At 41.1% G+C, this 15181-nt stretch overlaps 1 protein-coding gene across 1 annotated transcript in view; it reads left to right on the top strand.

The window, feature by feature from the left end:
- The window catches only part of LOC121861590, a 53108-nt gene that overhangs the window by 34821 nt on the left and 3106 nt on the right, over positions 1–15181 (top strand). Inside the window, exon 5 of the mRNA XM_042359474.1 lies at positions 12178–12324. Coding sequence (XP_042215408.1) covers positions 12178–12324 — 147 coding nt within the window. The remainder of the gene's footprint in view (positions 1–12177; positions 12325–15181) is intronic.

Here is a 15181-nt window from a genome sequence, read left to right as displayed (position 1 = left end):
TATGTGATCTGCTGTGGTAATCATTTTCCACTTTAAATGTACAATACATGTATTACCTTCCACTGTAATTATGGTCGCTATAGCTCAGTGGTTCTCAACCTTGTTTGCCCCATGCACCCCTTTCACCATATGTCAGAATGTCATTCCCCCCTCCTTTCCAAGATTGTCTGCCTCAAAAAGTGCATTCCTAATAATATGCATATAATACTGAAAATCCTTTATTTTTTCCATATTAGTACATATACATTTACAATTTTACATGGATTATTTTTATAGTGGAGTTTTACAAATTAAATGCCAATTGAAAACGTTGATGGATTTATAAAACTTGAATAAAAGTAAAATAGTTTTTTTTTAAATTTATAATGAATTACTTAACAGACCAAACTGAAGCATAATGCAATAAACAAAAAGTTCAATAGAATACCAGGATATTGTAAATTTATAATTAATTTTATTCAGATGAAGATTACAGTCAATGAGAAACCTGTGATTGTTTTTTCTTCGCCAATTCTGGGATACGCGGAGGAGTGCTTGCAAGGGCACAACGCAGGTCATTTTCTACCTATAATCTACTACGTTGCTTCGTTTTAATTTGCAACAGAGTTTAAAAGTCTGACTCACAAAGATATGTCGACACAAACGGAAGCAATGCACGGATAGCTCTTTCTGCCACTTTTGGGTAGGAATCGCACATCAAGGGCCAAAATTCTGTGATTGATTTCTCATCGAACATATCTCTTGCTCCCGAATCAGTTCCCCCCCTCCCCCTGAAAACCTGAATTCCCCCCCTGGGGGGAATTCCCACTTGGTTGAGAATCCCTGCTATAACTCATCTTCCACTGTAAATATGTGTTATACCGTGGTATTTATCTTCCACTGTAAATATGTGTTATCCAGGTATTTGCTTCTGCTATAAATACTATGTGCTATGCCATGGTATTTGTCTTCCACTGTAAATGTGTTATGCCATGGTATTTGTCTTCCACTGTAAATGTGCTATGCCATGGTATTTGTCTTCCACTGTAAATGTGCTATGCCATGGTATTTGTCTTCCACTGTAAATGTGTTATGCCATGGTATTTGTCTTCCACAGTAAATGTGTTATGCCATGGTATTTGTCTTCCACAGTAAATGTGCTATGCCATGGTATTTGTCTTCCACTGTAAATGTGTTATGCCATGGTATTTGTCTTCCACTGTAAATGTGCTATGCCATGGTATTTGTCTTCCACTGTAAATGTGCTATGCCGTGGTATTTGTCTTCCACAGTAAATGTGTTATGCCATGGTATTTGTCTTCCACAGTAAATGTGTTATGCCGTGGTATTTGTCTTCCACTGTAAATGTGTTATGCCATGGTATTTGTCTTCCACTGTAAATGCTATGCCATGGTATTTGTCTTCCACTGTAAATGTGCTATGCCGTGGTATTTGTCTTCCACAGTAAATGTGTTATGCCATGGTATTTGTCTTCCACAGTAAATGTGTTATGCCGTGGTATTTGTCTTCCACTGTAAATGTGTTATGCCATGGTATTTGTCTTCCACTGTAAATGTGCTATGCCATGGTATTTGTCTTCCACTGTAAATGTGCTATGCCGTGGTATTTGTCTTCCACAGTAAATGTGTTATGCCATGGTATTTGTCTTCCACAGTAAATGTGTTATGCCGTGGTATTTGTCTTCCACTGTTATGCCATGGTATTTGTGTAAATATGCCATGGTATTTGTCTTCCACTGTATGTGTTATGCCATGGTCTTCCACTGTAAATGTGCTATGCCATGGTATTTGTCTTCCACTGTAAATGTGCTATGCCATGGTATTTGTCTTCCACAGTAAATGTGTTATGCCATGGTATTTGTCTTCCACAGTAAATGTGTTTGCCGTGGTATTTGTCTTCCACTGTAAATGTGTTATGCCATGGTATTTGTCTTCCACTGTAAATGTGCTATGCCATGGTATTTGTCTTCCACTGTAAATGTGTTATGCCATGGTATTTGTCTTCCACTGTAAATGTGCTATGCCATGGTATTTGTCTTCCACTGTAAATGTGCTATGCCATGGTATTTGTCTTCCACAGTAAATGTGTTATGCCATGGTATTTGTCTTCCACAGTAAATGTGTTATGCCGTGGTATTTGTCTTCCACAGTAAATGTGTTATGCCATGGTATTTGTCTTCCACAGTAAATGTGTTATGCCATGGTATTTGTCTTCCACAGTAAATGTGTTATGCCGTGGTATTTGTCTTCCACAGTAAATGTGTTATGCCATGGTATTTGTCTTCCACTATAAATGTGCTATGCCGTGGTATTTGTCTTCCACAGTAAATGTGTTATGCCATGGTATTTGTCTGTACTTGCACCAGTGTTGGTCAAGTCTGGTCTTAAATGAGTTCATACTCGGTGCTGTCACAACCTTATCTGGCAGATTGTTCCAAGAGAAATTGAACTGACAGTTTTCTGATTTTTTGGTTTCTTCAACCTTAAGCTGTGACCCCAAGTGAAGCAGGCATCTCCCAACTCAAAGTATGAGCACTCGACTGAGTAGTGCTTTTTGAGATGTTTATAAAGTTCTAATAAGTCACCCTTGCCCGCCTATAGTACTGTATAAGCTAGGCAACTGCAGGCATTGTAATCTCTCTAAGTAAATGAGGCGCCAAAGTGTAGGCATCAGTCTGGTGGCCCTCCTTTAGAAGTTTTCAATCAACTAACTGTTTCTACCATCTCTCGGGGACCAGACAATGTGACATAACTGCAAGTGTGGGAGCACCTTACTTTTGAAGCAACTAGATATCCAAATGCCCTTCTAATAAGGCCTTCTCACAATGGTCCGAAAAGTTCAATTTGTTGTCATCATATGTCGGGAATTTGGAATAGTGATTTATGCATGTACAGTCGGGGTCTGAAGTTTTGAACACTTAACAATATCTAGCATCTACTTCCAAGCTATACATATATGATAGGGATATACTAATAACACTACTTGTCATCACATATTATGCCTGAACCACAAAATGGGATAAAACTCTCTTTAATACCTGAGATCTTCGGGTACTTACATGTCAAACACTGTCAAGTGTTCAAGACTTTTGATCCCGACTGTACATTGGTAGTAAGACTGCTGGTGCCGTGGTAACACATAATACAGTACATGAAAATACGAGACCCTCCATGGCAGCTAATAAATACCACGGATACACTAACAAATACTGGAACGAATTATTGAAAATTACTGTTTAGTTAAAAAAATATATGGAGTAGTCTGTCACTAATCAGTCATGGCATCCGATGTTGTCGACCCCTGCCTCGTTACCTTTTTATAATCCAAGATTATCTAAACCATCATAAATGTAATGACCAAAACATTATCCCGACTCTATTGTCCGTATATATTGACACCTGAATCAGCACAGTCAGGTTTGATAGCCTAAATAAACTCTTTGCTTGAGATGTTCATTGTGGAGATTTCTTGGACATGTAGCGTTCTATAGTAGATACATCATGATTGAGAGTCTTGGTATCCTCATATTAATAAACTGTGTTGTTGTACTAATTAGTTGCTAGAAGATACTAAAACATATAGTGGATTATAGATATTTTCGGCAAAAGTTGGAATGCGTCAACTTCCTATGTTCCGTGTTGCTTGTACGCATTCCCTGGCTCGTCTCCGTTAGTGTCCCTCTAGCCATGTAAAAATGGCAGGAAACTATTACACTTAATTTTAATTATCTTCTAAACTACAAATTATAATCGTTTTATTCAGTAAACTTATTATTAAATTTTGTAATGAGCTTTCCATTAAATTTGGTATTCATACAAAGTGTAGTTTAGAAGGTACAATCTTCCATTTCCCACCAGTTGATACATACAGTATCCTAGTCATTTCATAGCTAATTTACTTGATTTGCTTATTGAAATAACCATTTTTTTTAAGATTACATACTACTTAATATTTTAATACTTAGTAGAGAATTATTTAGTCATAAGTACATTCTCACCCAAAACTACTCAAATGCTATAAGCACTATGCAATCTTAAAAAAATACACAAAGAATTTGAAACTATTCCTAGATGACAAGCCCCATTCTGCTCATCCCCACATCCATCATGCCCAGGTGTTCGAAACGTTTTTCTTGCGAGTGTACATACATTACAATACTTTTCACAACAACATACACACCCAGGTCCTTTTCAAATTTGGTATTGGTTAATGCTGTTCTTCGTCCTATTGGGACCTGTGATACGCCTGTTTACTGTTGGTAAGACCTAAGTACATCTTGTATTTCATAATACTGAATCTTAAGTCATTCCTTTGACCACTCCTGAAGGTGAGAGATAATTTACTGTAGTACTTGACAGTTCGTTTGACTATAAATTTCCATGAATAACTTGACATCGTTTGTGACCAATTGAATGGAGGAGTGTATATATTCTGGCATATAGTTTATGAAACAAACAACAATGGTCTCAGTACACTGCCCAGTAGTACCCCTCTTGTCATGGGTACATTTTGTTATGTCGAGGCATAATTTTGTATTAGAATTTTGTAAACTAGGTGTTTTGATCGTTTTCAGTCCCATGCAGCACTTATTTTGCCAAATTTAGTGAAATTTTCATGTATATATTGATGTATTAATTATGTAAGAATATTCTAGAATCTATTGCATCTTTTTTTTTGCTATGATTTACTTATTATTGTAAGCCTCGATCAGGGTAGAACGTTCTAGAATCTCCCAGACATCTCTGGGTGATGCTAAGATGTTCGAGGGGCATCTGACGAGGCGTATATACACACCAGCGAGCAGGCTAGGAGTGAGTTGATCGCTTTGCTCAGAGTGTCAAGAATAAGCCAAGTAGAACAACTAGAGATTATTGTTGTGGAATTGTTGTGAACAAGATAAAGTGAAAAGACTTGGGAATTGCACATTGGTAGTGTATGGACTACTGTATATATTCGAAGTGAGAAGTCCAGCTGTGAAGCAATTACCCTGTTAACAGTGTTGTGAAGAATCAGTGCTTATTAAAGAAGACTACAGTTCACAAGTGTGTTTCTGTGATCTGGTGGGAATCTACCAGCTTGTTGTTTGTCTGTACACCGATACCGATTGTTGGGAAATTACCGGAGACTGGCGGGACAGCCAGTGGTAATTCGACAACACTTGTGAGATATCTGCTGCTTCTGTACATACGACTCTAGCCGCTGGTAACCAGTGGTGGAAACTGGGTAAGCAGTGAAAAGGGAGGGTTGTAACACTGGTGTCAGGAGTGGGATAGCCTAGCAGTGAGATATTAGTCAAGATGGAAGGTGAAGGTGTCCAGACCAGAAACCAGGTCTGACAAGGGGAGATTTCCATGGTTTAAAGCACAATTGCAACGAGAAGAACAAATAGAGCGACAAACAAGGCTGCAAGAACAGCTACAATCACAACAAGAACAGAAGGAGCAACAAACAAGGTTGTAAGAACAGCTACAATCACAATGAGAAAAGCAGAACCATGAAAATGTGCAGCTGCAAGTAAAAATTCAGGAACTGCAGGAACTGCAGGAACAGAGAGAACAGAAGCAACAACTGCAATTGATGCAGGGAGAGATCGACAAGAAAATTCAGGAACGGGATGAGGCATTGTAAGTCACGTGTAACAGATGGAATGATGCGTTTCATGAGGTGCAAGAGGAAGTGGGTGAAATGTTGAAACAGCACAAACAAAAAGTGAGTGGTGATATCACAGAGGTACGATAGGAGCTAACAGTGGTGAATAGTGAGCTACAGAAAGTCAGTAGCAGGATAGAAGCTCTGGAGAAATGTCTAACAGCAGGGTATCAGCCAAGATTTAGTGACCTCTAAAATTGTGACGGTGTGCGTGAAACATTGTTTGTGCACACACAGAGTGAAATGCATCGTGTTGTGTAAATTCTAGAAAATATGATGAGCTTGTGGAAAAGGGAAGTGTTGAGCTAAATTACAGAGCACCTGAAATCAGACCCCAAGCTACGTCAAGTGAAGTGGTCAACTATCCAAGAGAGCTAGTGAAGAAGAAACCATAGGAATTTGATGGCAAGGTCTCCTGGGAAGCATACCAAGCACAGTTTGAGTTACTGGCTAAACAAAACGGATGGAACGACAAGCAGCGTGCAGTGAAATTAGCTACGAGTCTTCAGGGCGCGGCTATGAAGGTTCTCAGCCAGTTGGCAGGAGAAGAGCGTAGCAGTTACATGTCACTGGAACGAAGGTATGGAACCAAGCACCAAAATAAGGATTACAAAGCCAGATTCCGTACTCGTACCCGAAATTGAGATGAAACTCTGCAACAACTGGCTCAAGACCTGGAAAGTATGGCTCATAGGGCGTACCCTGGAGCATCACCTGATCTGTTAGCCGTGTTGTTGAGGGACCAGTTTGTGGACGCATTGGACAGCACGCAGCTCAAGATTCAGGTGAAGCAATCACAACCTTTAATTTTACAGGAAGCTTTGGCTAGAGCTCTGGAGTCTGAATCTCACGTGAGGTCAAGTTTTCGAAGCTTCTGGCCGGAATCTAGCTCTGGGTTTAAAGCACGAAAGGGCCAAATACAAGATATGGAGAGATTTAAAGAAACCTGCTGATATTGCGAAAAGATTGGGCATAAACGGGAGGACCGGTACAAGCGGAAACAAGAGCGAGAGCAGGGCAATACCGAGGAGAACATGGAGATGAGAAGATGTTGGCTGTGTGGAGAAGATGGAGACTTCAAGACTAAGTGCCCACAGAATTCTAAGGCAACAAGAGCAGCCAACTAAGGCGGGGACACTAGAGATGGCTGGTGCTGAGGGGCAATGACCAGCCTGTCTCACCAGAGCCCCACTATTGACAAAATACAACCGAGTCACTGTAAGCTGTGTCCAGATTGAAGGTGAAATCGATGGCATAAATGTGTCCATTGGTGATCGACACAACCTCAGAGCAGACTTTTGTGGGGCCGAACGTGGTTAGTTATCGAAAACTGCCTGAGATGTCGCAGCAACTGTGTGGGATAACTGGACAATGCGCAGTAATAAAGGGACCAGTGGATATCAGCCTCAAGCTGGGAGAGGAAGAAGAAACCCTACAGGTTTATGTAGCTGATATAGCAGACCCTTGCATCCTGGGTCTGGACTACCTCCTACGTCGTAAGTGTCAACTGGACCTTGGCTCGATGTAGTTGAGAATTAGAGGAAAGTGAGTACCACTGAAGACTGTGAAGCATGCAAGTGCTAAGGTTACAGCTAGGCAGACAGTAGTTATTCCCACAAGATCAGAGGTGCGATTGCTACGCAAGGTGAACGATGCCTTGCATACCCGTCTGGGAGTGGTGAAACCTGATTGTCAGCAATATTGTAGGAGAAAGGCAGTTCCCAAGAAGTGTAGCTGAGGAAGGCCTTGAGAAGCTGCAGTTGGAAGACCAAGAAGTGCGACCAATGGTTGAGTGGATGAACCAGAGCTCAGTGCGGCCAGCATGGGAGACGATCTCTGGAGCAAGTCCTATGACTAAAAACTACTGGGCGCAGTGGGATGCTCTTCGGCTGAAGGATGGTCTGTTGCAGTGCCAGTGGGTGACTACCAATGGCCTCAACAGGTTCTGGCAGACATTACTTCCCCGGAAGATGAGGTCAGAGATCCTGACGGAGATGCACAACAATTTAACCAATGGACATCTGGGAGTGAAAAAGTCCGTGAGTCGCCTGCGGCAAAGGTTTTACTCGGTTGACATGCGTAAGGATGTGGAAGAATGTTGCATTTCATGCGATGTCCGCTGCGCCAAGAAGGGACCAAAGCTACATACGCGTACCCCATTGCAGTTGTACTATGCAGGTGCACCAATGGAGAGGGTAGCCGTGGATATTGCAGGACCTCTGCCACTCACTACAGATAGTAATAGGTACATCTGTGTGGTCATGGATTACTTCACTAAGTGGCCAGAAGCTTATGCCATCCCAAATCAGGAAGTCACGACTGTTGCTAGGGTGCTGGTGGACCAGTTCTTCTGCCAGTTTGGTGTGCCCCACGAGTTGTACTCGGACCAAAGCAGAAATTTTGAGTCGGCTGTGTTAAGCGAGTGCTGTAAACTGTTGGACATAAGGAAGACTAGGACCACTCCACTTTGGCCACAGTCTGACGGAATGGTAGAAAAATTTAATTGGATCTTAGGACAAGAACTGGCCAAGTACTGTGCTGAGGGGCAGACAGAATGGGACCAGAAGTTGCCTGCTCTGCTGATGGCATATCGGTCAGCTGCCCACGAGTCAACTGTATACACACCGGCAAAACTGATGCTGAGTCACGAACTGCGGCTGCCAGTGGACCTGCTGACAGGAAGACCACCAGATGAAGAACTTCCTGAAGAAACCACCAATTACATAAAAAACCTCCAAGAAAGGTTGACAAAGGTTCACCATCAAGTTCGAGGAGCTCTGGAGTTCTCGGGTGAAGTGATGAAGTGCAACCATGATGTCAAAGTAAGTCAGGTCTGTTACACGGTGATAAGGTCTGGGTGTATAACCCTCTGCATTAAAAGGGTCAGTCACTGAAGTTGCAGAGTTCATGGGAAGGACCATACACTGTAGTGGAACGCCTTTCTGATGTGACCTACAGGATCAGGGGAGGAAGGAAGGCTCAGCCGTAGGTAGTCCACGTTAACCATCTGTGGCAGTATCATGGGCCAGTCACCTACCACCGACGAGGACCAGACAGAAGATCCTGGAAGAACACAAGGCCGTACCAATCCGGAGAACCCGACCATGAACAAGGAAGAGGAGCACTGTTCCCTCTTAGCTGAATTGGACGTGACAGGAGAGGCAGACCAATCTGAGGATGTGACCAATGCTGCTGCGCCAAGGGAGGACTCAGAAGACATCTCAGTACGTCAGTAGCAGCAGTGGAAGAAGAGACCTGCCAAGTTTCAGGATTACTATGTATATAGTGAATACGTGTGTCGGAACGACACAAGGATTAGGGAGGAGGTAATTTTGTAAACTAGGCGTTTTGATTGTTTTCTGTCCCATGCAGCAGCTATTTGGACAAATTTGGTGAAATTTTCTTGAATATATTGATTTATTAATTATGTAAGAATATTCTAGAATGTATTGCATCATTCTTTTATGATTTACTTATTATTGTAAGCCTCGATCAGGGTAGAACGTTCTAGAATCTCCCAGACATTGTTATGAACAATGTAAAGTGAAAAGACTAAGAAATTGTACACTGGTAGTGTATCGACTACTGTATATATTCGAAATGAGAAGTCCAGCTGTGAAGCAACTACCCTGTTAACAGTGTTGTGAAGAATCAGTGCTTATTAAAGAAGACTACAGTTCACATGTGTGTTTCTGTGACCTGGTGGGAATCTACCTGCCTGTTGGTTATCTGTACACCGATACCGATTGTTGGGAAATTACCGGAGACTGGCGGGACAGCCAGTGGTAATTCGATAACGCTTGTGAGATATCTGCTGCTTCTGTACGTACGACCCTAGCCGCTGGTAACCAGTGGTAGAAGCTGGGTAAGCAGTGAAAAAGAGGGGTTGTAACAATATGATAATGTTTTGCCAATAATCACCACATAAAGCAACTGCTGGTGGTTATGGAAAATTGCCACCATGCTCCAGGACCTCTGTCCTCACATCCAGCACCTTGAATAATTGTGTCAACCAAGCAGGAGCACCCAATCCTAAAACCATGTTGGCAATCCTTTACAAGGTTGTTTCGTAGTAGATGGTCCACCATGGCATCTCGTATAATACTCTCTAGTACTTTACACACTATACTGGTCTTATTCACTGGCCTATAATTATTTGTGCCGTAACGATGTCCCTGTTTTAATATAGGATTTACAGATGCCATTTTCCAGTCGCTAGGAACCTTTTGCTAGTCCATGCATCTACAGAATAGGATTTTAAGGGGCTCAGCACCTTCGTCGCACCAATCTCTTAGCACTCTGGCATGCACACTATCAGGGCCAGGGCTCTTATGAACCTTTAGCTTTAACATCTTGTTCCTAATACACTCTTCGTAGAACTCATTGTGCATCAGCGCTGTGCCAAACATCTTTCTTCAAATGTAGGGAGGTTGTTTACATTCTCTTGTGAACACTTAAGGAAAGAAAATAATGCCTCTACCTTTTCCTGGCCTGAGTCTGCATAAATACAGTCTTCAAAACTCAGGTCTGATATGCCCACGCATCTTTAATTTCGATTTAGTGTAACTAAAGAAAGCTTTGGGGGTTTGACTTGGCCTTGTTTATAATGTGCCTCTGAAATCTTTTTCAGTTCTTCTGCACTCTGACTTGTCTTCGTTCCTAGACCGAGCATACATTCTTCTGTCCTGTTTATCAATAGTCACGACCCATCTTTTGAAATTCTGATATTTTTTTCTCAACTTTGTTAACCGCCACATGATTCATGTGTCACAATCTCTTTGCAGTCCTAGGGTATACATTTATCAATCAAATACAGTAGTTCACTTTACTCTCAATGAGCCAGGCCAGTGAATACCTCTCATTTCCTCCCTCATCCTGTCATAATAGTCATTTTAATATTTTAACCTTGGCCTTCTCTCATTATGTACCAAGTAACAATCAAATGTGAAGGACAACATCACACAATGGCTCGTGTCAGCAGGGGCTAAATGTTCCAATTGGTAGTAGGCAGCTGTCAAACAGGGAGGTACTACCGCCTGGGAAGATATTGAAAGCATAATGTGTTGTCTAATGGTAGACCCTGCTGCCATATGGCATCACGAATTTTTTTGACCAAGTCTCAGGTTTCTGATCTGACTTTCTGCCTCATTTGCACACAATTGCAGGTCTCCATTGTTTCTCTTTCTTTGACAACATTACATGTGTATCATTTCTCACTCTTGATTTGTTTTTGTTTTTCCATTTCTCTATTTATTTTTGGTTCAATTTATTTACCCCCCCTCCCCCCCCTCCCCCTACTTCCCAGGCCCTGATGTGGGTCAGTGACCTGTGCCTGGGAGGGCTAATCCCCATAAAAAATAAATAAGAAAATCCTCCTCATTAGTGATGATGAGATCCAGAGGCTTGGCCATTTGATCTCCTCTATACAGAGTTGGATTTTTAGCATGTTGGAATAGGATTTGGCTCTCGTTTCTGCAGGATTGTTGCAGTTATTTGGTACAGTATACTGTAACCTCCTTCCTCCAGTCGATGCCCCCATAGTTGAAGTCACCCATGAGAAGGAGGTGGCTAGAGTTGAATGCTGTTGCATAGTCTATTAAGGCCTGAAAGCTCTCTTGGTTCAATAAACTGCAGGTCAGGGATCTATAAATACACCCAACAATGAGCAAGTCTCTTCAGTATAATTATACACCACGTCGACTCTACAAAACCATCCTCACCTAGTTGCTCTAAGAGTTTGTCTAACATAAATAAGCCCACCCCTCTTACAGGTTGCTGCGAGAGGTTCATAAATGAGTCAGATCCATCTATATTAAACTCACAATCCTCAGGGTCGATCCTCCTGTTTTTATACCACACTTCCACAACACCTACTAGATCCAGTTGATGGTTCTTGAGTAGAGTTTCAAATTGTTCTCTTGTCAGGGAAAGCGTCAGTGTACATAAGTTTCAAGTCAATTAACTCCCAAGTCTATTTGTGTACACTACTGTACATAGAAGCAGTGGATGTATTGTTTTTCTAATAACATTCTGTGGAAGCAGTAGGTAAAATAGATAGATAAATGGACAGACAGAGATAGGCAGTAATGCATTGTACAAATCCCTGTACTGTACTACTTGAATTATGTTATGTACAGTTGTTAGTCTAGATTTGTGTTGTTAAGAAGGTTCATTGAGTTTAAGTTAATCTAGATACATTTCATTAGGATAAGAAGTCTAGTGTTACTTTGCCTCATCTTTCAGTTCTGTACTACTTTGTTTTTAGTTTTCTAAATGTCCAATTGTCCATAGATAGCATCTACAATAACTTAAATTTTCACAGTAAATAATAAATGTTTCCATTTATGATTATTTTGCAATTACAAACAAGCATTTATGTTTGTTTTACATGAGCTAAGAGGGTAAGTAAACTAACCAAAACCCCCAGTAATATTTTTTCCTTTTTTCTCAGTGAGGCACTTTCTCCTGCAATGAAACTTTTTCATCATTAAAAGTCTATATAATATCACTCAAACTTTGTTATTTCAGCTGGATCAATGAAGTTTGGGGGAGCAATGGCTGTGATGAACTTAGTATTGCGTCCTATCTCCAGCTTTCTGCTCTTCCGTATTGTGCAGGACCGGGCCAGAGAGGTGGGGGGCCACAGTCTACCTTCTGGCTTTGAGGGTATTTTTGGTTAGTATTTAAGAGACCCCTGTACTTGGTTAGTGAGCTTGTGTGGTGGAGTCTTGTTGTATGTGAGTGTTAGCATAAAAGAATCTAGCGATTCTATTTGCAAAGGGAATTAATGTGAAGCACTTAGGCAGTTTTTCTAAGCACTTTCTAGTAGTGGGCCATATTAGGAAGAAAAAGTATAAACAGTTTAGCTACATTAATCAGGCTCACGTGTGGCAAATATAAGCCAATAAGGGGGAATTCAGGGTTTAAGAATCAACATTGGAATGAGGACCACATAAGAAATAATGATCACAAATACATGCAGTATTTTATGTGTCATCCTTGGTTACTGTTTATATATGTAATCATGTACTGAATGAATTTATATTTAAAAAATCAAATGTAAGTCCTCGTTTACCGTCATGGGTACGTTCTTGAAAAACACAACGTCAACGGAATCAATTTTCCCCATAAGAATTTTATAAAATACTCTACAGTTGTGTTCCCCAGCCTCCCTTTTCCCCATAAAATACATTACATATACATAAATTATATGGAATTTTTATAGAAAATATATATTATACACCCAAAAAGATAAATAAACAAAATAATTTTGTACTGTACTTATTGATGGGCAGAGGTGGAGCGAGTGTGTGGTGGGTAGTGGAGAGGAGGAGGGTGGTGAGACACTGAGACCTGGAGGTTTAAAACCTCCATTTTCGTAGCAAGGCTAATGGCCTTGCATTGCTTCTTCACAACACTAGCATCACTAACACTAGACGGACGCTTGGAAGCCATTTCGAATGGTTACAGTACAGTATTTAGAGCAAAAACACTTAAGCACGCACGCACGCTGTGGAATCTTACGAAGACTGGGGACGCTATGACTCTCCGCGAGAAAGCGTAGCGCACCAAGATGAAAGAGGGTGATGCGCCATACAATGTAGTCCGTGACGACATTATAATGAATCGGTCGGGACGTTGTTGGAATCATGGGTATCTAAAGAGTAGTGACGTTATAACGAAACAACGTTGTCTGGGACTATGTTAAACGGGGACTTACTTGTACTCTATATCCTGTGCACAGAAATAATAAGAGAGAGGACTTTATTGAAATTTATTTTTATATATTACTGTATTAACTTTTTTTTACCAATTAAAACTACAGTATATCGATCTTATTTGAATCTTCTAGAATCTAGATTAAATTATAATACAGTAATAGCTCCGTTAGCCGGACTCCCTCAAACCCGGAACTCTCCAATAGCCGAAATTGAAATTTTCTTGGAAAATCGTTCCCAAAGCCGGAATTTTCCGGACAATTCTGGCTTTGGGAACGCTTTTACGAAGAGTACATTTTACGGAAAATTCTGAGAACATTTTTCCAACAGCCGGAAAATTCTGGGGATGGGAGGCATTTTTCCGGGTTCAAGAGATGATGTAATGGGCAATTTCTGGAACTTCCGAGAACATATTTCTGTTACTGTACAAGGAAAATTCCAGGGATGAAGGATTTTTTTCCGGCTTTGAGAGAGTCCTCTCATTACCCGGAAATCTCTCATTCCGGAAGTGCTCTGCACCAATTAATCCATCACTGTACTGTATTTCAATATCAGTAGAGCGTATAAAATTATGCAACTCGTGCAATGCCCGAAGTCTTCTTTTCTGAAAGTACTATTACTCCTCGACAGGAGCTGCCATGCACAGGCCAACCGGCCTATTGCAGACTCCTTATTTTCTTATGTTCTTATGTAAACCCTTATCTTCTTCCCAGAACACTTCTCTGTTGATAGTGATTAATGGGCCAATATAACACAACTCATGAGTCAAAAACAAGGGCTGATGGGCTAACTGCTTCACCACTGCATACAGTACAATACGTAAAAAAAAAGGCCTGAAACACTGTGAATTAATGAAAAGTTTAATTTTTATATATTTTTTTATTTATTGGGCACCCCCTACATCCTTGTGTAAGGTGAAGCGCAGAAGCGTTTACGGTGCCCAACAGGGAAGCATGTTAAGTTCATGCTTGCCTTTATGTCTCATGAGTTAAGGGCGTAGAAGCCTGAAAAGTCAATGGTTTATGTCATCAAGTTATTGGAAGCTCCAACAACTTGTCCCTGAATACAAATTCGCAACTTTCGATTTACACCAGGTACCTACTTTACTGCGAGGTGAACAGGGACTAATGGGGGCTAGGGAGTATGTCCAAACAACTTCCACCTGCCCGGGAATCGAACCCGTGACATCTCGCTTGTGAAGGCAAGAGCGGTACGACTCTGCCACCAGCACCCCCTTGTAACAACTTTGAAGCCATATGAAAATTGCTTTTTCCATCTTGAGAACAAATGGATATTTAAGTACATGCACAGCATTTGTCACAGAACGTGGGGAAGCATCGGTAAATGCACGCCTTGTTTCCTCCTTAAACCTGCAGATGGTTCTCACTGTCGATTCATTGACATAATAACGCAATCCTACAGCAGTAAATGATTTCCCATCTTCCATTGAGTTAACGATACCTATTTTTTTTCAAGTGTGAACACATGATGCTTCTTCACTAACTTGCCTTTATCTTGAGGACATCTACTTTGTTTCTTTTTATTAGGATATGGCATAATTATTAAATATCCAACCAAAAAAGCACAAAATAGCTGGAATGCATGAGAGAGCTTCAGTGTTCACAAACGGGTGCCAAACTTGTACAGTAAACATCGATGCACGCGCCAACTGGCGGCCAGCGCTGACAGCACTGGGCGTGGTCCTCTCTGATAACATCCGGCATAGCCAGTGAAATTTGAACTGTCCCACTGTGTGTCCATTAATAATCAAGAGTGTTAATTAAGGTCAATCGCCATTCAAAAATCTGTGTAAA

This window comes from Homarus americanus, unplaced genomic scaffold (genome assembly GCF_018991925.1).
Source record: "Homarus americanus isolate GMGI-L3 unplaced genomic scaffold, GMGI_Hamer_2.0 scaffold24260, whole genome shotgun sequence".
Taxonomy (NCBI): Eukaryota; Metazoa; Arthropoda; class Malacostraca; order Decapoda; family Nephropidae; genus Homarus; species Homarus americanus.
Note: the sequence above shows the minus strand (reverse complement) of the source record. Positions and strands in the feature narration are given on the sequence as shown.